Here is a 23,947-nt window from a genome sequence, read left to right as displayed (position 1 = left end):
GTCAGTGTAAATTATACCAAGTCTGATATGCTGTTCAGAATTGGAATACCTAAATGTTTATAGCAATACTGTCCAGAAAACACATTTTCAACTAGCTAAGGTGAGACGCTACTCCAAGATCTGTCCTCTTTCATAAATGTAAATTTGAAGAGCCCAATTCTCCTGCCATAAGAGCCAAATCCATCCATTTATTCCCCAAGCAACGTAAAATACTATCACACAGATAAAAAGTGTTGAGGTTTTACTGCTAAAGTACCTGTCGAGTCAATCAACCACTAATGTAAAGAGTTTGTTCTCCACCGTTCAAACAGGCAGAACTGCTGTCATGTTCCACCTGCACCCTTGATTACTGCATGTATTTGCTGCAGAATTGATGGTGGCTGAGTTGACTGCTGCCCCTCCGCACGTGCCAAAAGATTTTCAGGGAGATTGAGGTCTCGACTGTGTGGCAGCCAATTCGTGTTTTCAAATGATGCATGGTGCTCTCTGAACTGCACGTTCACAAAGTAAGCCCCGCGAATCCTGACTTTGTCATCGCAGGAATATGCTCAAGCCGTCAGGTAACTAGAAAAAAAAAATCAATTGTTGGGATGGGGATATCTGGCCGTTCATGAGATCAGGCAGTCAGCTAACAGGAATTGTGGACAATTCAAACATTTCACTGAGAGACGCACTTTTCCCTAAGAGAAGCTCCTATCTGTTGCCAAAGAAGCATTCAGACTGTGGGGTTTCTTTGGTCCAGCTACTATTTATCAGAGTATTTCTTTTAATTATGATTAATTTCGTGGTTTTTTTTTTAATCCCCCTTTGAATTTGGAGAAAAAGAACAAAGGAAAAATATCTAAAAACAATCAAGCACAGTGAAACAAAAGTCAATAATTGTTCAGCTCACAACAGTCGAACATCGTGCTTCTTTTGACCTTCTACGCGTTTGCCTCCAAATTACATTAATTAGTTAAATTCCATTTACTCCATTGTAAAACGGGGAAACCGCTTTTTGGTCTTCTGTTTCCAAGTGGTGGCTTGATTCTTGAAGGAGCCCATTGGTGCTGGCTGAAAACTGCACAGCAATTTTTTTATGAATAACATTTACCTCCCTTTTAAGGGTTAAGGCTGGTTTATAATCAAGTACCAGGTAAAATAATATAAAAATAATAATACATTTTCCTTCAATTAATCATCATGGTTAGTATTTTGTGTATATACATTTTTCATTTTGTGGCCACAAATTTGAATTTTACTAGAATTTTGTGGGCACAAATAAGCTTTTTGTGCCAATAACACAAATTTGTGAGCACAAAATGCTAATTTGTTGCTACAAAATGATAATTGGTGCCCAGGAATTGCTAATTGGTGCCCAAAAGATGCTAATTTGTGAACACAAAATAATAATAACAATAATAGTCCTTATTTATAAAGCACCTTTCAAAATAAAAATCCAGAAGAGCTTCACCATAAAACACAAAATAAAACACAAAATATAAAAATAGGCTAAAGAAAAAGCTATTTTAAAAAAAAATATGTTTTAGGTGCTTTTTGAAAGAAAACATAGAGTGTACAGATCTGAGGCTGAGAGGAAGAGAGTTCCAGAGATATGGAGCCACTGCTAAATACTTATTTTTGTGTAAAAAAATATTAAATTGTTTGAATGAAATGCTCATTTCTGTAAACAAAACATTAGTTTGTGCCTACAAAATGCTAGCTTCTGCAAACAAAATGTTATTTTAAGCACACAAAACCCACATTTGTGCCTATAATGCTAATTTTTGCACACAAAATAAAATTTTGTGCTCTCAAAATGCTCATTTCTGCACATAAAATGCTAATTTGTGCCCACAAAATAATAATAAATTGCTAAATACTACCACTAAATACCAAAAACTAAATACTAAATTGTGGTCACAAAATGCTAGTTTGAGCACTCAAAATACCAATTTGTCACTGCAAATCATTACTATGGGGGAATAATTTGCTTGGGTTAATTTTTATTGTCATCTCCAAGGCTCCATATGCTACTGATGAACCGCTTTAGGATATTTTTATATTATAATAAAACAAAAAAGTGGATGAATAGTTAAGCTTTTAAACACTCTCTGTAAAACGGCGCAATAGGGAAGGTCTTATCAAACAGTCTTTTCAGTAAGCAGCTGAGGGATATTTTTCTGATTCTTACTGGTCAAATCTATGCTCCCAAAACCCCTGTTATGACTTATAATTCAAAAGAGAAATCTAACATTTCTCATTGGTGTGTGATGAATAATGTGTTTCTTCCAGACTGGCTCTGCCAGTGCAGCAGAAGAGGCTGGTGATTCCTGCTAATAGAATTGAAATGGTCATTAAGGCTAATTAAAAGCACGGGGACAGCTGTATGACTCAGGCTGGGCGGTCCGCTGCACATTAGAGCACACAGAGAACACCGCATCGCAGAAAAAAAGAAAAAAAAACACTCATTTGAAACCTGTTTCATTTGAACCAGCCAACCCTGAACACGGAGGGGGGAGTGTATTTTTAGCTCCTTGTCTCCTGTCAAATCCAGCATATTTCTTTATCACGTCATTATGCCTGAATGTATCAAGACTTCTTGTACAACTTGGCGCCAGGGATTTAGCTTTTTCATTGTTGGGCATTCCTCTCAGAAACCTGCCAGCGTATGTATCCATCAGGCGAAACAATATCTGCCTTTTTCGCTACCAAGACAACAGAATCGGACTCAAAAATAGCCTGAGCCCATTATCACAGACCCAAAACATGTCCTCAATTTTAACCACTATTGCATGACAAGGTTGGATATGCTCTTTTAATCCATTAACGGGAACCACTGGAGATTAAACTGACACCGTGTCAACCTGTACCTGGCAATATGTCATCCCGTAATAGAGATTTGGTGTCAAGTAGCAGGGAAAAGGGCCTCGGGCTATGGTGAATTAGCTTTACCTTAAAGTATGACATACAGAGTGACAGAGAGTCAAAGGGGGCTTCATCTGAAGCCAACTTGTATGTAATCATTTATTTGCTAGGGAAAATGTCACTGATAAAGTGGCTTGCAGAGGTGGCGTGTACGCTAACTCGATAATTATGCAGTTGATTTCAAATTGCGGCCACGCAGTCGGTGCTTGGGAGTTCAAACAGACAGAGTGGTGAAATGGAGGTTAACTCCAGCAAGGCAAAAAAAAAAAAAAAAAGCAGGAGTAGATAGGAGTGCTTGTGCACGTCTGTCGCTCCTCAGCACACACTAGAGGGAGCCGTGCTGGGCGGCAGCAGGACGCGTTTATTTAGCAGCTTTGAATTTGTAATTGTGTTCCAGGGTGTAAATTAGACACCATCAACAAAAGGAAGAGGAAGCATGTCTCTTACTGATTGATGCATGCAATTAATTATTTAAAAATCTATTTGAAATGCGCCTTGTTTTTAGTCTTCCGTGGGTTCTTTGCCAAATGCAATCCCTTTTGGTGAGAGCTCTTGATGCTAAACTATTTGTTTAAAGACCCACTCCAATGAAAAGGTGTTTTTGTAGCATTTTCCCATGATGGGGATACATTTAAAGAAAGATTAAAACTTTGTTTCTGAGCATTTTTTATTTAAATCGTTGAGAATTAGGAAAAGAAATAGCTTACAGTTGTTCCCTTATCTTTTCCGTTATGATTCATCCACTTGCAAATAAATAGATCCATGTACATCTTCATTTTCCCTGAAATAGCTGGCGTCCGGCTCAAAACTGTACAGCTGGATTGCTCTAATATTGCTCGCCTTTTAGTTGAACCGCTAATGTTAGCTTGGGGTTGTGAGAGGCTGTAAGCTAGCTGGAGAGAGTGTAAACAAAGGCATGATGGGAAATGAAGGCAACCTCACTCCGCACCAACTGTTTCACCCACAACCATAAGGGAAACTGCTGATGAATTCCTGCCGCTCTGCAGGAACTATGTCCTAGAATTTTTTTTTTTTTTTAATTTTGCTAAAAATGCCATAGTCACACTTAAAAGACTTTTGGGAATGCTTTTAAAATACATCAATACATGATTGGAATAAAAAGAAGAATCTGTGTTTTGTGCAACTTAGCTTTTTCTACAATGCTTTGCAAAAAAAAACTTTGGCTACAATCTTTCCAGGTTAAAAAAACAGTTTTAGATTTAAATTTGCTGGTGATGATGCAATAAATAATGTAAATTGCTGATGAATGTTTTTTTTTTAATTTCTCTCTTTTAAAAGGTTCAACAAACAAGACAAAACTAAAAGAGCAAGATCTCATATTAGGGGAAAATTCAAAAGTTAACCTGAAAAATAATTGCAATTTTTACTATATTTCTATATACTGTCAAAACAGGCCTCTAGCTATGAGTGAAACATTTTTAGAATTTAAAAAAATGTTCTTTACATAAGCAAAAACAAAACAAAAATCAGTCGGTGGGGTAATATTTTAGGGAGAAAAAAAACTATAGTCACTAAGACGTCTTGAAACAAGAGTCTTTCTACTTTTTTAAGATTCAGTTTTTGCAGTGTACCTGCAACTTTTTTGTATCTTTTTTAGCTCATAAACATCCATGTTTCCTTGCTCCCATCTAGGAACACTTCTGCATAAAAATAAGTACCATGGGTTATGATCATAGCGAGTGCATCTTATCAGAGCACAATCACCACATGAGCACGCTTTTCAAAGCAAGTCTGTTTCCCAGCAGCAGTGCCAAATAACAGCAAGGAGCTGCTGACAAATACAAGCCGTTGTGATGTTTGCTGGAGCTGGCGATGCACCATTAACTCCATCGCTGACACTCCAAGCCTTGTTTCCCTCATGTTAGGCAAGTTTTGGGAAGAAAACGGGGTTATTGTGTCAAACTGACTTGTGCTGAGCTTTTTGGGATTTTTTTAAAACACAACAAACATATCAATCATTTTAGGTGTTTATATTTAACAACAAAAGAGGATGAATTCCAGAGAAAATGTGAGTAATTCAGGATTTTAGTAGAAAGTGTGGAGTTGCTGTTACTTCATCTATCTAAGGAAAAAATTCTCTATGTGCCCTTAAAAGTGTGAACACGCACACATTTTTAGTGTGTTGACACCATGATCAGAAAAAGAAAAAAAAGAAAAAAAACAGGAAGAGCCAGATTTGTGGCTCTCTCCATCAGCTGACAGACTGCACATAAACAGTGATGAAGCAGATTTTTTTTCACCCCTTTCTGCAACTGTGAGCTTTTATCAAAACTCCCCTGGATGATTTGAATCTCAAAGACAGGCTCATCACTGTCTGCCGCTAGTAAATTGTGATGCAAAACAGCTGAGAGTGTAATTCAGCACCGAGATATCACGGCAGTTTTCCCCTGATGGGATAAGAGTCGTCGCCGGAAAAGGAGGCGCCGTTTCGTGATACCATCCGCCACCAACAAGCTATTATTCAGAGTATGATCGTAAACATGTCACCGGTGATTTTAGTGTGGATAAAAAACACGTCATTCAGATTAATGTCTTAATTTGTTAAACGGTGCGGAAGCTAACGACATTTTAGGTGGCTCTCCATCCACTATATTTTTATCTGAGGTTTGTTGTTTTTTTTTTTTTTGAGCAGGTATTTTCCTAAATGCATGAGTTTATCTAAAAATATAACATAAATTCATATTATACAGCAGAAACTGACATAAAAAAATAAATAAATCTATGACTTCATCATCTGTCTTAAACGGATTCATATATCTTTATGACTCCTGTGGGGAAAAAAAGCACTAAATAAAACAAAATAAAGAGATTTAAAATTTATATCCATCTTATAATTGAGTCATTTTATGTCATTTATAGATGCCTATAATTTGTTGAAGGAAAAAAGAAAGGTCATTTTCCAGACATTATTGTGTTACTACATAGAAGAAGAGAAATAAAGGAGATAACACCAATGAGATGAGATAACGATTCAAAGCTCACCTTAGCTCCAGCAAGCAGGCCCAAAGAGACAGCAACACGGGCCCGCAGGTCCGGTCTATCCTTTGGCCAAACATAAGAGAGCATAGCAGACAGGATCTTGGCAGAATTGACTTCTTTTAGCTGTGAAAAAGACAAAACACAAACAGTTCTTGCATAACTTTTCAGTTTTACTAGGGGGAAAAAAAAGGTTAACTTTCTATCCAGCCTAAAGCAGAGTCTGCCAATACTCATAACTAATGTACATTCTGAATTCAGTATGACAATCACAGTGACCCACAGATGACACACTCAGCAGACACACCGAACATAAAATGCCAGCAGGAGTCTCATGGGAGATCCGGCAGTAGCTGCAATAGGAGACTCTCCAGGTGGACTTGGAGATCCAGTCTGACACTACAAGTCCCAAGAGACACCTGGGCTGTCATCCCAGCTGAGGCTGCGAGTCCACCGGTGCCAATGTGGCTGTTTACCAACGCTGCAACACGCATCTGCTGCAGGGACTCTCCACAGGCCCGGCAACACGGCGTAATTCCTCTAATCAAGTCAATATGGCGGCTCTGTGTTACAGTCCCGCACCACCAAACATGTCGCAGGGAAAGTGTGTCCAAAACACCTGCAGTTAATCAAACGCAAAGAGGCGACACGCTGCACTGAGGGAAGGCTTTTCCTAACTTTAAATGACAGCTCAGAAGCGTCCCGTTTATCTGCTAAAAATGCAAGAATTGTACACAGGAACCTATTTGATCCTTGCAAAGATTTAAAACATCATTTTCAGACAGTCCAGGTACTTGACCAGGTTTGAGTTGTTTTAACTCATCTTTGCTCTACGCCTTTGCAAATTTTTGTCCAAATCAGAACAGCTGAGAATCGTTTGTCTCGTCAAGAGCTGGGATCTAGTAATAAGACAATATTTTCTAAATTAATCTAAATCATTTTCAAAATCAAATCAAAAGAACTAAAATTGTACTAGTTTAATTTTAAAGATAATATTTTAAAGTTCAATAAATGCTGAGAAGTTAAAAACTTCATTTATTTTCATTATTTTGGAAGCAAACATTTACATTTATGTTTTAAGAATAAGAGCTAAATTTAGATTTCATCAGGTTTTATTAAGATGGACCAATTAACAATCCTAAACATGCAGAGTCAAGACTTAAGGCAACAACTTTCCTTTCTCTTAAAAGCCTAAAAGGAGGAATAAGGAAGTATTTACCACGTTTTTCGGATCTGTGCTCAGACCTCCTCCTGCATGTCCGTGCCAACATGTCCGTTTGTCTGTCACCTGTAAATGCTGGGGAGAAGAAAAACAAACCTCACACCGACATTTGGCCTTTTCTGTTTCTCTTTAATGGCAACACTGAATCACTTTGTCCTGGGTTACCTTTGCAGCTTCTAAAATCTGGCGGCTGTTCTCTGGTTTGTTGGTGCTCCATGTGGCTGTGCGTAGAGGATGAAGGGAGTTTATCTGAAACACAAAGGAGAGCTCAGCATTTGATTCTGCTCTTTACTGTCAAAATGTAAAAATTTATTTTACCAAACACAAACAAAAAGAAGAAAATACATTGAACTCAAATGAGCACATTTTAGATATGGCATATCACATCTCATTATCCATGCTAAGGCTAGAGGTGAAAACAGAAACATGGAAGTAGAAAAGCTAATAAAGAAAATACAGATATATCTAAATATTTTTACAACTCAATGTGTTTGTTCTCTGAAAAGAACACTGTTAAAACGATGAAAATTAAGTTATTCAAAATAAGTTTAGACCTTTAAAGAGCAGGATTCATTATCATTTCAAAGGCTGTACATGTGCAAAACAATAACCTCAATTTAGGACAGATATGTAGGATGAAAAAAATAAAACATATCGTTTGGCTAAATATTGCTGATTTTAGATATTAAAAAGCTTAGAAACAAAAAATCTGCGATACAGGAAAAAAATGGATGTAATTCACAATCATTTACAATCAATTCGAAAATAAATGTGAAATTAGTACTTAATTGTACACAGAAACTTAATGTTGGGGGGGGTGGGGGTGAAAAAATGAATTTATTTCTACATAGTTAATGATTTAAAACTAAATAAAAGTGAAAGTTTCATTGATAAACCTGGATTGTTTTCATATTAAAACTTGGCTTAAATACGTTTTTGTAAGTGCGCTTCTTCATGGCTTTATGGGAAATTGATTTGTAGGTTTAAAGTATGAATGTATTTTTCCAAATTCAAATAAATGTGATATCAATTCATTAATTTTGCATTAAAAATCTTTTATGTTTTTACTAATTAGGGTTAATTAAAAAAATATCTGCTTTCTCCAAAAAAAACAACCTGTATTACTTAGTTTCAGTGGTATAATTGTTTGGAATTCACAAGTAGTATACAATTCAATTTGATTTACGCTGAATATTTTCTAAACTATTATTTCAAAAGTTAATTATCAACATTTCTTTAACATAACTGGTCTTTTATTTTGAAATACATATCACCGCTGCCATACTCCTCACTACATGAAAAAACTCTTGTAATAAAAATTTGTATTCACATAATATACGTAGAGTTTTTTTTAACACTGTTTCTACTGTTTCATGTTGTAAAGTCAACTTCTTACTTACATCAAAGAAAAACAAAATAAAAACTTTATTAACAATTTGGGGCTGTCATTTTGTAAAACCCCTCTTTTGTTATTATGACCTTTTCCCACATGATGTTAATAAAATAGCAGTTTTACCGCTTCTATCCAACTTACAATACTTGTTTTCCAAATATTCAATCTTTGGTGGATTTCAGAAATACTTGGGAGTGAAAATATTTAATGTAGAAGGTCTAACCACTAATAAAAAAACTTTTTAAAGCAATAATTTTCAAAAAAGATTCTACTATTTTGACACTAAATTAAATTAATCTTGGTTTTTAAAAACTGCAACATCCTGGTGCCATCAGGAAAATAAATAAATCACCAAGCCACTATAGGTAATTTTAACTATAGGTATTTTTTTAATAAGCTTTTTCAAACTGCATTTTTGCCCGTTTCTGATTAATAACAGCTTGAATAAAGAAATACTCAGAAATGCAATTTTAGACATAATTTTCTTTACATAAATGTCATCCCTCATCAAAAAAATGTTACAACATGGTAAAAATATCAAAAACACTATTTTAATTGGAGTGGATCTTTTAAAAATGATTTTATAGCAAACATTAAACATTACTTTTAAAAAATGACAGGCAATTAGGTAAAACTCTGGCAATAAGCATTTCATTATTATTTTTTTGGCAACATATTGAAGCAAAACTATGATTATGGAGGGTGAGAGATCAGCTATAATGATCTATGGCTGTCTTCTTGGAAAAGTGTTTGACATCACAGGGGAGTCATCATCCTCTCCTCATGGTGCAGGAAGAAATAGGATAACTACAGGCAAAACAAAGTAAAACAGCCAGAAAACAAAACCTAGAGCAAAGAAAACAGGATGATTTGATTTGCTTTTCTTAAAAAGCACAAATTTAATTTTATTTTCAGGCTTTGTTTTGTTTGACAGCATGTTCATATTAGTATAATTTTAACAGGATAAATTTTTTTGGAGATCAAAATCTTTTGGGATGTTTACAAGTGTAAGTTTTCATATAAAATGACAGTAAAGTAAATAAATGTGAGTGTTGTTTTTTTTTCCATTTAGCGTTTAGTTTATTTCTAACATATAATTTTGAAAAAAATCAATTTTTACGGAAAGTAAAATATACAAATTTCTTTAAAATTTAAGTTGATTTATTCTATAACAATATTAATGCCTGTTTTATTCATATTTAAATTAAAAAAGTCTTGTTTATTCTGTTCGGCCACAACAGAAGATAAATTTGGGATTTGGGCCCCACTGTGTAATTGAGTTTAACACCACTGGTTACAGAGCCACCAAAAAACACCACAGTTCTCATACAGACCCAACATTGCATGTACACAACAGTAATTATGCATTACTGAGCTTGAAATTATCTAAACAACAAACAGCAAAAATAATTCATTTAAAAGCCATATGTGCAAGTTGTAAGTAGGTAAGTAAATAAACAAACAAGTAAATAAATAAATAGGTGCAACTTGATACTTCATTTTAAAGAAAAACCCATTGGATTTTTATGGAATGAAAATGTTTGAACAAAAATAGTCATAAACTTATGTTTATTTAATAAATGTAGGTCACGTGACGGCTGTTATGTCATCGGGGAGTTCAGTTTTAACGGGTGGGACAGATGGACTTATCTGTTAGCCCAGTGATACCACTGTCTGTCCCCAAAATGACCACTTTTACGGCATGTGACCCACGGCGGCTAATATGAAAACAACTTCACCAGAAACATTTCCGGGAATTTCAATCCAATGTACACTTTCTGTAACCAACAAATATAAAGTTAAATGGCATGACACCAAAAAGTAAAATAAAATAGAACGAAATGATCTTAAGTTAGCAAGTTAGCTTAAAGTGGTTCTACCCAAACTTTAATAAACATGAGGTTTTAAAATATTTTGGGGAAACAGCTGACTGTTGTTAGACATTTCCAAAAGTTCGGCTACTTTTTTAGCTTTGTAGTAAGTTTGTTAAAGCCACTTTAATGACTGTCCTTGCTTGGTGAAAACACCTCGTCCTCTCACGCCGGCTGCCTTCACACTCACCGCATATGTTCTTTGTCGTTGATAATTCGTCCCGTTATTAATGCGACTTTTATCCCAAACGTGATATGAACTTGTCTGACGAATGAGAAGCGTTAAGGCTCGTTTTTGAAAGCGAATGCTGCATTTTAACGCCACTAACATCGGTGCCATGTTGACCAAGGAGGAAGCTAGTTAGGCAACACACCGGCTACGTCACTTCCGTCCTTCATCAACACTGTTGTAGCCTCGTTGCTAGCAGGCAAGCTGCTTCTTGGGTCCATATTAGGCGCCTATTTTACTTCAATAGAACATTTTTTGACTAGTTTGGGCTCTTTATTTGTGTGCTCATTTCAATTATAGTTATTTGAATCGTAAAAGCTCAAATTTTAGCGAGCGGAAAAGCACGTTGACATCCAACGTGGGGGACGCGGGTAAGACAAGCTAACTAACTTTAGCTTCACGAGCCCTCTGATCTTGTCACAGGATGCCATGCCACAATCAGCAGCTGAACAATGTCAGCAGTGGCCAGGAGCATCCAATGAAGCAAGTGCGGTTCGCAAACAACAGCGGCAGCAGTAATATGCCCGCAGTGCTGAACAACCCTGAACCGAGTGAGATCTCCACACAGCCTATTGTTGGCCAGGACAATCTGGGACCTCAGCTAAAACTTCTACCTCTGAATGACCAGATCCGGGAATTACAGACAATAATAAGAGACAAGTGAGTTCACGCTTGTTTTTTTTTTAATTATTCAAGGTCTCTTGTTCAATATCAATCCACCAGATTGTTAAGATTTAATGCTAGTTCATTGGAAACATGTATACTTAGAAAAAAATCCAATATTGGTTTATTTTATTTTGAAACGATTGAATAGCAGGATAGATTAGTTTGATTACTTTCCTTATACAAGTCGACCTGGTTATATTGTAGGAATATAAATCGATTCATCAATTAGGTCAATAAGTCCATAAACATCTACAGTTTACTGTCAACATCTCGTTAATGAAGGTAATCAAAACTATGACTCATATCTATCTGCCTTGGCTTAAAACATGTAGCACTGCAGAAGAGATACCTATAAACACTTTTATTGATCACTTTATTATTATTCCACCTTTAAGAAAGTCACTTCACGTCTTTATATTTCTATATTGTGTTCACTTTTTGACTTCATGTTTTTGTTCTCAGGACAACCAGCAGAGGCGATTTTGTTTTCTGTGCAGACAGACTGGTATGATCACTTTGTATAAATAAAGGGAATATTTATATATTTATAATGCATTTATTAAATTATTCTTGTATTATTTTTCAACAATAGATCCGACTTGTTGTAGAAGAAGGCTTGAATCAACTTCCGTACTCAGAATGTACTGTAACAACACCCACAGGTAAGACTTTCATCGTTTAAAAAAAAAAAAAAACAGGTTTAGGAACTTTAAATCAGTAAACACACATCAAATTTATTTAAAATAAAGCACCTTTAGCTGAGTTTCCATTACACATATGCGCAAAACTTTATCAAAATTCTAGAAATAAAAAAAAAAACAGTTTTTCAATGACGCCTTTTCCATTAAATCATAATTATGCGATAAAGCACAAATTAGCTCACCTGATAAGTCATTAAATACACAGCAATAGATGAGAACAAGTTTTTTTTTTTTTATTCACTAAAAGGGAGCATTTGGGGTGATGTCAGTGTGGTGCACGTGCAGCGCAGCTAGTCCATTGACAGTCTCAGATGCACGTGTGAAATCTGTTTTGCGGTGTTTAAAAAAGAATTCTAACAAGCAGCTGGACCTTTTATTCTGTTAAAAAACACGACAAGGTCCATTGAAGTTTGTCATCCTCATAGGAGACTTCTGCGTCTTACTCAGGGTACAAGCCGCAAAACTGCGGCTACAGATGAAGTGAAGGTTAAATTTAGGGGATTTTACGGAGGAGCTGTACGATTCCGTATGATATGCAACTTATAATGAGCTGTAATGCTGTGTGACCTCTTGCTGCAGACAAAGCTGATTTGGTTTGCATTAACCCTTGTGCTATCCTAGACATGTTTCCATTAAGACTCGGGTCATCTGGAACCCACAAGAAAGCGATCTGAACTTTTTTTTATCCCAATCTTCTTTGGTGTCCGTGGCAGACATGAAATCCTGTCCACCTTTATCATGGGAGGGGTCACAATATAATGACCCCATAAGAGACCACAAGGGTTAAAGTAAATAATAACCAACATTTTAAGGAAACAAGCCACCTAGTGGTTACCAAGTGAACTGTCATGACTATTTTTTATTTTAAACCTGTTTCAAGGTAGAAGTCATGAGAGTATCCGTCAGTCGCATATCTCTCAAGAACATGATAAATATCTGTATTTTAAAATGTTGTATTATTATTTGTTTTTTTTACCTTCAGGGTACAAGTATGATGGTGTTAAGTTTGAAAGAGGAAACTGTGGAGTCAGCATCATGAGAAGTGGTGGGTAAAACATTCTGAATCATACATACATATCATATAATAATAGAGCAAAGTTAGTGAGCACATCTGTATAGTTATAAAGAAATCTGGTCATGTTATAAATAAAAGAAGATGCTCTAATGATGTATCCCAGCTTCACTTCCACATTAACACAGAAGCCCTGACTTAAAACAAACAAAGAAAAAGAAAATTGTATTTAGAGCACATCTTTTTAGTTCTTCATATATTGATATTTTGGTGCCACTGTGTGATTTTCCTTTACAAAGACAAACAATGATTTATTGTTGTATTGATATTTCCCTACCTGTAATTGTAACATAATTGTGTTTGGCTAAATCCTTTTCTTCAATTGTAAACTGTGTTACTCAGTCACAGATGGATTTTTCTATTTCACATTTTCTATTTTACAATTTTTTTTTTCTTTAATTATTTTTTATTTTTTTTAAATAAATAAAGCAAATAAACCATCTCTTTATTTTACAATGAAACACCATAGGTTGTATTACCTCCCAAGGCCTCAAAATGAAGTGAATGAAACATTTATCAATTTTTTATAAATTTACACCAGAAAGAAATGTTCTTACACTGTCTCTAACCACAGTGAGTTTTCAATGTCAATATTTGCCTTAATGAAGGAGTGATAAACTTAATCATCTAGAATGACATTAGGAGGCGTGTTCAAACAACTGACAGGTGTGTTTGTCCCGCCCCTTTCTCTGTGAAGTATTGACATTGTCGTCTTCGACCAGGATGGTAATGACGTCAAAGCTGGAAAAACTGGCTTTAAACCAACACATTGTATAAATACCAGGAGCCACCCACTTTTTTACGTTTATGTTGGCTAAAAGTTAACCCGTCTCCCACACTTTAACCATGAGGGTCTGGAGGTTGTCATCAAAACAAAGCTGATAACCTCTGAAGAAATCTACCTGCAGAAACAGCCTTTATTTCAATCCCTTATCTTGATGATAGCAGACTGGTTTCCAAGTTATGTGGGATTAGAACAACCTGGTTTGCCTTTTATTACTTTTCTTTTGATGCAAAAAGCAATTTGAGTATAACCGTAGTCTTTGTGTTTCCCACCCCCAAGGTGAGGCTATGGAGCAGGGTCTGCGGGACTGCTGCCGCTCCATCCGCATCGGCAAGATCCTCATCCAGAGCGACGAGGAGACGCAGAAAGCAAAGGTCTACTACGCCAAGTTTCCTCCAGATGTGTACAGAAGAAAAGTGCTGCTCATGTACCCCATCCTCAGTGAGTACTAACCGGCTGAGCCCGGTTTACCGTCTGTTGACTCCAGCGCGTCGCATTTAAATGTCAAGAGATGTCTAATTTCATGCGAATGCAAAAACAGTTTTCTGCATTTATTCATTGTGAGAAATCTTCCTTGAGTTGACCTTCACCACCAAGTCTCCATTTCCACATCATACAGGCCATTCACACTGCTCTGATAATTACAGCCCTCTTGGGGAAATTATATGCTGCATAGGAGATGGCCACCAGGCTGCTGAATAGCATAATGAGGGCCAACAAAAATAGTATCTTAATAGTTCTGGTTTCCCGGTGTCACCAAGCGGCATTTTTCTGTCCTCCGTTCTGACAAAAAATAAAAAGTGATGGTGACTAATCTACAGCGATTTTATTATGTTAGGGTGATTAAACACATCCTGACATTATTATACATTATTTATGCAGCCTAACTGAGAGACGGATTAAAGCCGGCTATAGCTCAGGTCCAGGTCAGGCAGCTCGGCTCGTTTGGAGAAAATAAAATGTCCTAATAATGAGAACGATGCGGATCTCGCTTTTCCTCTCTGTGTCTGCAGGTACGGGCAACACTGTGATTGAGGCGGTGAGGGTGCTGATAGAGCACGGAGTCCAGCCCAAGCATATAATCCTCCTCAGCCTCTTCTCTACACCTCATGGTAAAGCACCACTTCTACTCATCTACTAGTTAATTCATGAAAGTCTTGGGAGATAAAATTGCTTATATTGAGAGGTTATTGAGGAAAATATGTGGCTTTGAGTCTTAATCATTCAGGTTGAGATTTATGCATAAAAGTTAGTATTTACAGCCTTTTCCTCTACATTTTTCTACCTTGATTATGGCCCAAAGTGATGGAAAACTGATACAACCCGCTAACCTGTAACCAGCAGAAGCTATGTGGGGTTCAGTGCCATGCCCATGCCACAATACTCTAAAGGGGTTAAACTCTACCCCAGGCAAATACCTTAAACCACTCTTCATATAGAGTTCATCATATAAATAGAATAAATCAAACTGAACGTCTCAGTAAAGTCTCTGCAGATACACTGCTGTGACCTGCGGAGGTCATTTTCAGGAAAGTTCGGTTCCACTTTGGAACAACAGTCCCCAGAATTCACTGAATTTTCTTCATTTTACTTCATATTTTTTTACAGCAGAATACATACATAAGCAACACAAATTCATGACAATACCTCGTCTTAAATTAAAAAAATGTCTGACTTTGACACATAGGCGGGAACTGAACCTGCAATCTCCCGACCGCTCTCCATCTGCACCACTATAGTTCCTGTTTTCTCATTAAAAAAGGTTAAAATATTCAAGCACATCTGAGTAAAGATGGCGTGTATGAGACAGCCTGCAGATGACTGCAGTCATATTGTTTCTGCAATAAAGAGATGAACAAATACTCAACCATATGGTATGTATAACCCTCTAATTCAGTTTGCTCCTGATATAGATTTCAGGTGCTGAAAAACAAGTCCTCGTTATTTGAGATGTTGAAAGGGAAGAATACATTTTCAGTATTTTTTAGCCTCTCTGGGAGTTAAGTCTATGGATTTCAAGATCAGGTTTGGAGCTATGCTGTTGTTTTTGTTCTAACTTCTAATCCAATATTTGTATTTCTCTTTATGATGCCTTTTTAGACCTGAATTTGTAGTTAAAGTCTTGTCATGATTCACAGAAGTTATTTTAGTGTGTTTCTGAATTGAAAATTAATCATCTTAAGTACATTTAGGGAAGTTCTTGGCTCACAATCTCCAGTGTTTCTGGTGAACAGGAGGAAGATGATTCACTCACCTTCAATATTTTAATGCTCTAAATTTACCCTTTTTTTATTACAGTTTGCATTTCTGTGGATCCATGTAAAGAAACCAAATTATTTACACGATTTTCTTTTTAATCTTTTCCAGGAGCCAAATCTATAATCCAGGAGTTCCCAGATATCACCATCCTGACCACAGAGGTTCACCCAGTGGCTCCTACACATTTCGGTCAAAGGTATTTTGGCACAGATTGAACTGAAGACAATCTGAGGAACAAGATCAAGTATTTTTATGGTATATTTTGCCTAGAATCCTCTTCTTCTTTAAAAGCCAAATGAACTGGAAGTTAATTGATAAAATTTCCAAACTCATGCAAATGGAGTAATTATATTTATTGTTTCTTGCTTTGTATAAGTAAAAATGAAAAACTCTACAGAGTTTGGTGTGGACAGTTTTATTTTGCATGTTACAACTGACGGATCAATAAAGAATTTATATTTGTTTACAGACTGCAAATGTGTCAGGATTTTATTGATTTGAGGCGTTGGAAAAATAGGAAGCACCACATACTCAAACCCGGCTGAACAAGCGTCTTTTTATCCACACATCCCTCTGTTTTCTCGATTATTTAAATTGTCCTCAAAGAATAGGAGCAAAATATACAGAATCCGCCCGCAGCAGATATGAAGAAGTAAACCCAAATACACAAGAAGAGCCGAACATTGTAATAAATAGACACAAGACGACACAAAACACTCATCATTCACTTCTACTCTACAGTTTTACACACTTTAAAACACTTATCTGTGAAAAACAGACTGCTGCGATCAATAGTTTTTGTTGGATGTGAGCAGCACTCGATTTGGCTTACCCAACTTAGAAACAAACAGCCTCCATGACACATGGAGGTCTCATATGCATTCAAGAAGAAGAAGTGCAATTTGCTAAACAAGTCATCAACAGTTTGGATGATTCTTTCAGTGCTCTTCAAAATCTAGAAACGCATTACCTTGAAGAAATAAAACATAAATCAATGCTGCAGAAAATAATTCAGCCAGTGGATGAGGAGGTTTTTCTTGATGAGAGCAGCGGCACGATTTCTGGAAATTTTTTTTTTTTTTTTAAATCATGGAAATCAGTAAATGTAATATTCATGATATCTTCAACATCTCATGATCAGAAAATAATTGTTTCAGAAAAATGTAAGAATCGAACCTTAAGTTTGAGGTGGAAATTATTAAACTATTAAATTTACATTGCCAGCAGTTACATCTGTGACATGATTCTGAGCCACCTTCATGATGACGACTTCTACAAATGTGTGTTCAAACAGGCTAAAAAGCAGGATACATTCTTGGGAATACTTCCGTAAGGCGCAGGTTAAGTTAGTTTGGTGGAAAAAAATACAATATAATTACCCCCCCCAAAAAACAGATAAAGGTCAGAAAACAAAACATCTTTGGGGGTTAGAGGAAGTTCTGATATCACCCCAAATAGGAACAGGGTCAAAGGTGCAACACTGTAAACTCAACCAAACCGGAATGTCGCTTGCAGAAGCTTCACATCTCCTCAGCAAGATCGCTGAGAAACCGTCTTCAACATGACGTCATCTATGATAGATTTCATCGTCTTTGTAGACCAGGTTAAATCGTTTTCCTTCAGATAAGACTTCTATTGATCCGTCTGTGAGAGGAGGCTGCTGCTGGTCATCCGGTGAGTTCCGTTGTTTCTCGTTATGGAAAAAGTTTGCAGGAAAATTGGCAATGAGGATCCAAATCCAGGTTTTAATCCACATTCACCGCGACACGTCCAAACTTCCATAACATTTGGAATGCATTCCTATAGTAGAACCCTCCCAGTCTGTTTATTCCTCCATGTTTATGGTAACAGAGGGGTCCAAGTCCTCAACTGTGATGGGAGAATAGAAAAAAAGACATTTTATTGTAAAAAATTCAAACTTTTATCTGAGGTTTTGTTGTAAATTTGTGAGCTGTGTTTTCATTTGACCACCAGGTGGTAATGGAATACTGCATTTGAAACCTGCAGATATTCTGAAAGCCTGAGTGCTGGGGAGCAGTCCACAATGCCCTTGGATGAAGCGCTCACAAAAGAAGAAATGATCTTTGATGCACCTTTAAACTCATATTTGTGCACAAAATTGCACCAGAAAACCAAGAAATGTGTCTTTATTGTGGATGCAAAGTGATTTTTTTTTTTTTGACTGACTTTCTTGATCCGAGTCATCCTTTTCTAAAACTCAAGGTGGACAGCATTAATGCATTTTCAAACTAATAAAAAAATGAGTAAAAGTAGTCCAAAGGGGTTCTTGCTGCTGTTTTTTTTTTATATTCTTATCATAAATTGAATTTGTGATGAAAGTAAAAAGGTGAAAATCACCCAATAAAAGCAGAACTGCTTGCAGATTATGTGGCCAAAATGAAAAAAAAAACTCAATTCCTCATCAGGAAGATGTGTTTTAAGGCAATCCAACATCTCCATGGTAACTACCCAACATAAAGCGATGTGTCATTAACTTCCTAAAAAAGGTAATGATTTCATATGAGTGTTGTAAGACTTTGACTCACCCAAACTTCCGTCTTCAGAGCCCTCATCTGACTCCTCCCACAAGTCCTCGTTAGCTAATAGAGGGTTTTGAGATTCGGAATTTTGGCTCTTCAAAGGGAAGTAGTGACCATTTCCTTGGCTGACACACAAAAGGAAATACTGTTAAAGATTTAAGAGTCATCAAATTTCTAGTTGCTGTCTCCTTTATTAAAAGTACAACAAAAATGTTTAGTTAATCTTTTGTTGTTTGTCAACTTCTTGCTAATCATCAATTATCTACTTAAAAATGTCAAAAACTTAAAAAAAAAATATTATAATACGGTGACAAATTGGTTTCTACGGTGGCCCTGAAGTGCAAATCACTCAAAAAAAAGAGAGTTATGGTTGAAAATGAGAACAAATGTATTCAAACAATCAGTGGTGTCTCAAAATACCAACTTTTTCAGTTTCTTTTTGGTTTCATTTTATGACATTTTTATCTAGATTTATGGAAATTATGTTTGTTTTCCAATTTTTTAATAAATTTTTTTGCTTTTTTAATTATCATTGTGACCTTTAATGTGGTTTTGAGTTGTGTGGGTTGGACTTCATGGGCACCGTAGTTTTCCAAAGTAGCTTGAAAAAAACGAGAAATGTCAGTGTTGGCATGTTTGACTACATACCTGACAGCAAACTCACCTGGTGAAAACAGGAATGAACCACTGCCTCACGTCTTCCCCAAACACCTGCTGCAGGTTTCTTTTTATCCCTACATTAAAACCGTTTTTGTCTGGACCACCAACGAAAACTGGAGCGGAAAAGGCTTCTAGAAATGGAAAAAGATCAAGGGATGAGAAAACAACACTTTCCCAAAACTATTATTTTGTATTTACAAACCAAATAAGGATGCTTTTGCTTGTTTTATAGATATAGAAATATTTAGATATTTTTATGAAATAGTTTTTACTCTTTTTTACCTAAGGTGGATCTGTTCTTGGCTACCAACCAGCAGTGGTAGCTAAAGAGGAACATGAGACTGATGAAGAACATGAGTGCCACAAACATGAGGAAAAGGACGTGAAACTTTGCTGGCCCATTTGGCAAGTCTCCCTAAAAAAAAGGAACAAGTAAAATAGATTACAGCAAACAATAAAAAAATATTACCGACTATTTCACTGCCTAAACAAGAAGAGTTCTTACTGCCCAGAACTTCAGGAAATATCGAAAGACTGTTGTTGCAATGAAAACGCAGTACAGCATGGAGTACGCCAGGAAAAGAAGGAAAAACTTGTAGTTGGAGAAACCGACACAGTTGTTCACCCTGAGAAGAAAAAAGGAAAAATCCAGGTTCAGCAAAGTTTCTCCAGATTGATCCTGTAAAAAGATCTGTTTTCACCTACCAGGGGCAATGGTGGTCCATCTTTAAAACACACCTGACAGGAAAGAAAAAGTGGAAGAGTTTCACCAAGAACACTTGTAATCAAAACTTCTTTTTTCCACGTTTTCTGACTGTATCTGCTGCACTGATTGACAAACAACAGGCGTGTTGAAGGAGACAAGATACAAGCGAAGCAACACTTTCCACCAGCTCACGAACAACGTGATCTTTGCTGATTTGCAAATGCACTGGGCAGGAGGGAGGAGAAGCTTACGTTTCACAAACGGAGCAGTGGTGACAGCGGTCAGGCTTCAGCACTTGGCAGCGGTCACAAAACCTGATAGCTGGAGACAAGAGGATGGCTAGTTGAAAGGACGACATCTGAGCTGAGCATCCCCATCATACACTTCCTGCCACCTAGAACTCTTAGCAATCAGCACTAATGAAAAAGACACATTGGCTGATTACCAGCACTCTGAATGCTCAAAAGAGCACGCAACGCTAATAACCCTGACCCACATGCTTAATGTGATAGATGATAAACGGCAGCTCATGCAACCTGGATTTTAAACCACGATTATCAGACGACTTACCTCCAGATTGGGCTCGGGTGAAGATGGGTAGTTTCTTGGCAATTTCCACTAGAATTTGTTTCTGGGCATCCGGCCTCTCCTCCATCTCATACCGCTGCTTATCCGAGTACGACAGCTGAAACTAGAGCACAAACATCAGGGCTTAAAAACCAACAATAACAACAACAGGCAGGGCAGTTTGGGATATTTTACATTACCTTTTTGCATGGTGCTGCTACTGGGGTGAAAATGGACTTCCAGTATGTCCAGGAGAACATTGCAAAGCAAACATGGAACACCAGCAGGTACGCCACTGTGCAGAAAAATCACAAAACAATCACAATAAAGCCTCAGGTATTACACAAGCTGCAGCTTTAACATAGAAAATGATAATAATGTACCTTTTTCCAACGTGTTGGTTATTGTAACTGTTAAAAAAAGGAAAGAAAAGTGAACACTTCATTAAGTCGGAAGCTGGTTTTGTTGTGCAACAAAGAATTATCAGAGTTAAGCTAAAACTAGCCATACAAGATTTTAGCTAGCCACAACCAGAAACCACATGACAGTTTTGTTTTTTTGACAACGAAATTAACACCAAGAATAAAGTAAACCCCAAATAAAACGGGTTATTTTGTCATTACCCACAGAACCCCCCTCACTTCCGCCTGTCCTGTCACTGTTTTGTCAACAAGCTAAGTGTAAACGATTAAGAGGAAATCCTGGCAAAACCGCAAAGGGCGCATAAATGACGCCATACTTACACAGACAAAGCTCAAACACGTATGCATAGTAGGACCACAACACGACAGCGGTGATGATAAGGACGGGAATCCAGGAGAAGACCCTCTGACAGCATCTCAAACCTCTGGAGAGAGCCATCTTCCACCCGACCTCCGCTCTCCTCTGCGATCGACTAGCATTCCTGCGACTGCAGTATCAGGGGATCGGGGATCGATTCACCTGATACGACAGTCGGATCTATGGATTTTACACATAGACTGTAAAAACATTTATTATTTAACATTTGTTATTTTATATACAGTCTATGATTTTACAGCAATGTTTGGAACATTTTTTGGTATTTTGTCCCTCCAATATTATAAAATATTATAATTTTGTCATATTATCATTTTAAAACTATTTTTGGTATCAGTTTAATCTATGCAAAGCACTTTCCAAACAAAGGATTCAAGATAAAAGAGAGTTTTGAGTAAAGAAAACATTTAGATTACATGTAAAGATTATTAAGCATACAATGGATTAAATTAAAAAATAAAATAAATTATATTCAAGGATAAATCTTGATACTAGGAATGTAACAATTAATCGATTTCCTTTCCAATGATCCAGCCAGATCAATCTGTCTGAGACAGAATAAAATCGACTTATGCCATTAAAAAATAATCTCAAAATAAGATAAATTGATAATAAACATTAGAAAATATCATTTCGATTGAGCAGGGGCGGACTTACCATTAGGCAAAGGTGGGCGATCGCCTGGGGCCCCCAAGGTAAACACCTTATAAAATTGTCTAAAATGAATTTTATGGTAATAATAATAATAATAATAGCTCTATTAGACAATTAATATGCACTCAAGACTTGATGTTAGTTCTTCCAACTTGGAAGTGAGTGGTTGATATATTAGTCCAATAAATGTAATTTTTTTCCAAGTAAAAACTATACATTAAAATCATTAAAATGTAATTTCAGCCTTTAAATGCTTATGGAAACATTTGGAATTTTTGACATCAATGCTGTCTAAAGGTGAACCAGGAAAGAAGTTATTTGATGGTTTACCCTTGATAAAGAAAAAACAAAAAACAAAAAAAAACAAAAAAAGCCACAGCAGAGGGCCCCATGTTATCGCTTGCATGTGGCCTCCAAATTCATAAGTCCACCCCTGGGATTGAACCACTTACTACCAAGTGGCATCACAGTGGACAACACACATGTTATGACAGCAAAAAATGATCATGCCATCATTACAGTCTAACATGTGAAAACACTTTTGCAAAAATGTAACCATAAAGTGTTGTAGGTGGGCTGAACTTAACATAACCAAAATTCTTCTTTACCTGTTTGATGTACACATATTTAATATAAACTTAATCGTCTTGCAAAAGATACAAGGAATGTGGAAAAATTAGCTGTTGGAAAATTGTCTGGTCGAGATTAAAATAGCGATTTGCAATAGGCCTCTATGAATTAATGTCCATTGGTTGCATAATGCATAACTATAGCTTTAACAGCCATGATTTTGAAACCTGGGTGTACGCACCCAGTGGGAACTGAGAAATGAAGATAAGAAGATAACTTAAGGTGTCCTGAAAAACCATCTTGCTTTAGATAGTTGGTCAGTTGTAATTAATTCATCTGATACATCAAAATGTGAAAAAGTCCATATTTATTTGTGATAAGAGCAGCAAAAGAATGTGGAGCAAACATTATTAGAATAAAGGATGGCTTGGTTTACAGCATTTTAGTAGCAAAGCATGATGGGTAGATTCTTTTTTAATCAAAATCCAATTATGAGAAGAGTTCCCAGCTGGACATCACCTGGATGATGTAACACTTGTATTGGTCTTTCAAACAACTGTACTTCATTCGTCAGTTAAACAAGTTCTGATTGTTTTGCGCTCAGAACCGCTGCAGGCCGTGCACACACACACACACCCTCAGAAGAGGAGGGAAGGTAAAGATCAAATAATGTCCAATTGTTTAACTTCCATAAATCAAAGCAGCTTTGGATTGAAGCTCTGAGGGGTGCTGCTGTCCATTATCTATTTAACAAAAAGAAACGCTCTCTGTTCTCCACCAATCAGTGCTAGATGAATTACATCACTGGAAGCTGTTTCCCATTAATGTCACAGATTTGGAGCCCAGTCTCTGGGTGTAAATCAGGCTGTAGTTTTTTAAAACAAGGTCCTCAACTTGAGCATCAAATAACTTCCCATGAACCATAGCAAAACTAAGCAGAGGATAAACATTTAAAAATATATGATACTGATGTTAAAAGACATAAAATAAAATGTTCAGTATCTGTCTATGGACACCATAAGGGATGTGTTGTTCAGTCTTCACTAATGTAAATTTAGAACTTTTCATGTGTACAGATTCATATAATTTCCAGCCTACAAGACATCCATAACATAAAAAAATGTTAAAGTTCTATCTTTTCCTTTGGAATAGTGGAATATATGTTCTCACCCTTTACAAATTGCCTTTAACTTGTGGAAACTCTCCACTTCATCAACAACATAATTTATTGGTCAATCTTATTTCCGATATTAAATCACATCAGTGATGACTGCTTCACCCCTGTGGTACTAATGCTTTTTTCAACATTCAAATCTGAATTTAAATCTAATTTAACTGTCATTAAATTGAA

General features: G+C 36.5%; 3 protein-coding genes across 3 annotated transcripts in view; 1 reads left to right on the top strand and 2 right to left on the bottom strand.

Moving 5' to 3' along the window:
* abcb7 (ATP-binding cassette, sub-family B (MDR/TAP), member 7) overlaps positions 1-10,730 on the bottom strand; it is a 30,501-nt gene extending 19,771 nt beyond the window's left edge. Inside the window, exons 1-4 of the mRNA XM_024283059.2 lie at positions 10,581-10,730; positions 7,292-7,375; positions 7,124-7,201; positions 5,911-6,030 (exon numbers count right to left, since the gene is read on the bottom strand). Coding sequence (XP_024138827.1) covers positions 5,911-6,030; positions 7,124-7,201; positions 7,292-7,375; positions 10,581-10,730 — 432 coding nt within the window. The remainder of the gene's footprint in view (positions 1-5,910; positions 6,031-7,123; positions 7,202-7,291; positions 7,376-10,580) is intronic.
* uprt (uracil phosphoribosyltransferase (FUR1) homolog (S. cerevisiae)) lies at positions 10,688-16,572 on the top strand. The gene is made up of 8 exons (XM_024283061.1): positions 10,688-10,818; positions 11,043-11,279; positions 11,748-11,790; positions 11,878-11,947; positions 12,969-13,031; positions 14,122-14,283; positions 14,856-14,954; positions 16,210-16,572. Exons 2-8 carry the CDS (start codon positions 11,044-11,046, stop codon positions 16,314-16,316), a joined length of 780 nt encoding a protein of 259 aa, XP_024138829.1. The 5' UTR covers positions 10,688-10,818; position 11,043; the 3' UTR covers positions 16,317-16,572.
* On the bottom strand, positions 16,501-21,504 carry zdhhc15b (zinc finger DHHC-type palmitoyltransferase 15b). Its single transcript, XM_024283060.2, has 11 exons — positions 21,318-21,504; positions 20,958-20,984; positions 20,775-20,869; positions 20,578-20,698; positions 20,259-20,328; positions 20,007-20,039; positions 19,807-19,927; positions 19,584-19,716; positions 19,306-19,432; positions 18,648-18,766; positions 16,501-17,970 (listed from the first exon to the last, which is right to left on the bottom strand). Exons 1-11 carry the CDS (start codon positions 21,433-21,435, stop codon positions 17,927-17,929), a joined length of 1,008 nt encoding a protein of 335 aa, XP_024138828.1. The 5' UTR covers positions 21,436-21,504; the 3' UTR covers positions 16,501-17,926.
* Between the last annotated feature and the right edge of the window lie 2,443 nt (positions 21,505-23,947).

The sequence above is a fragment of the Oryzias melastigma genome, linkage group LG10, assembly GCF_002922805.2.
Source record: "Oryzias melastigma strain HK-1 linkage group LG10, ASM292280v2, whole genome shotgun sequence".
NCBI lineage: Eukaryota > Metazoa > Chordata > Actinopteri > Beloniformes > Adrianichthyidae > Oryzias > Oryzias melastigma.
This window is presented reverse-complemented; position numbering and strand designations above follow the sequence as displayed.

Bases quoted from the DNA above. Each gene is read 5' to 3' on its own strand.
- uprt (XM_024283061.1), top strand. From the start codon at position 11,044: ATGCCATGCCACAATCAGCAGCTGAACAATGTCAGCAGTGGCCAGGAG. The intron at 11,948-12,968 runs GTAAGACTTTCA...TTTTACCTTCAG, and splicing joins TACTGTAACAACACCCACAG to GGTACAAGTATGATGGTGTT. The intron at 13,032-14,121 runs GTGGGTAAAACA...CCCACCCCCAAG, and splicing joins AGTCAGCATCATGAGAAGTG to GTGAGGCTATGGAGCAGGGT.
- zdhhc15b (XM_024283060.2), bottom strand. From the start codon at position 21,435: ATGGCTCTCTCCAGAGGTTTGAGATGCTGTCAGAGGGTCTTCTCCTGG. The intron at 20,985-21,317 runs GTAAGTATGGCG...TTTTTTTAACAG, and splicing joins CGTGTTTGAGCTTTGTCTGT to TTACAATAACCAACACGTTG. The intron at 19,433-19,583 runs GTAAAAAAGAGT...TTCCATTTCTAG, and splicing joins CAAGAACAGATCCACCTTAG to AAGCCTTTTCCGCTCCAGTT.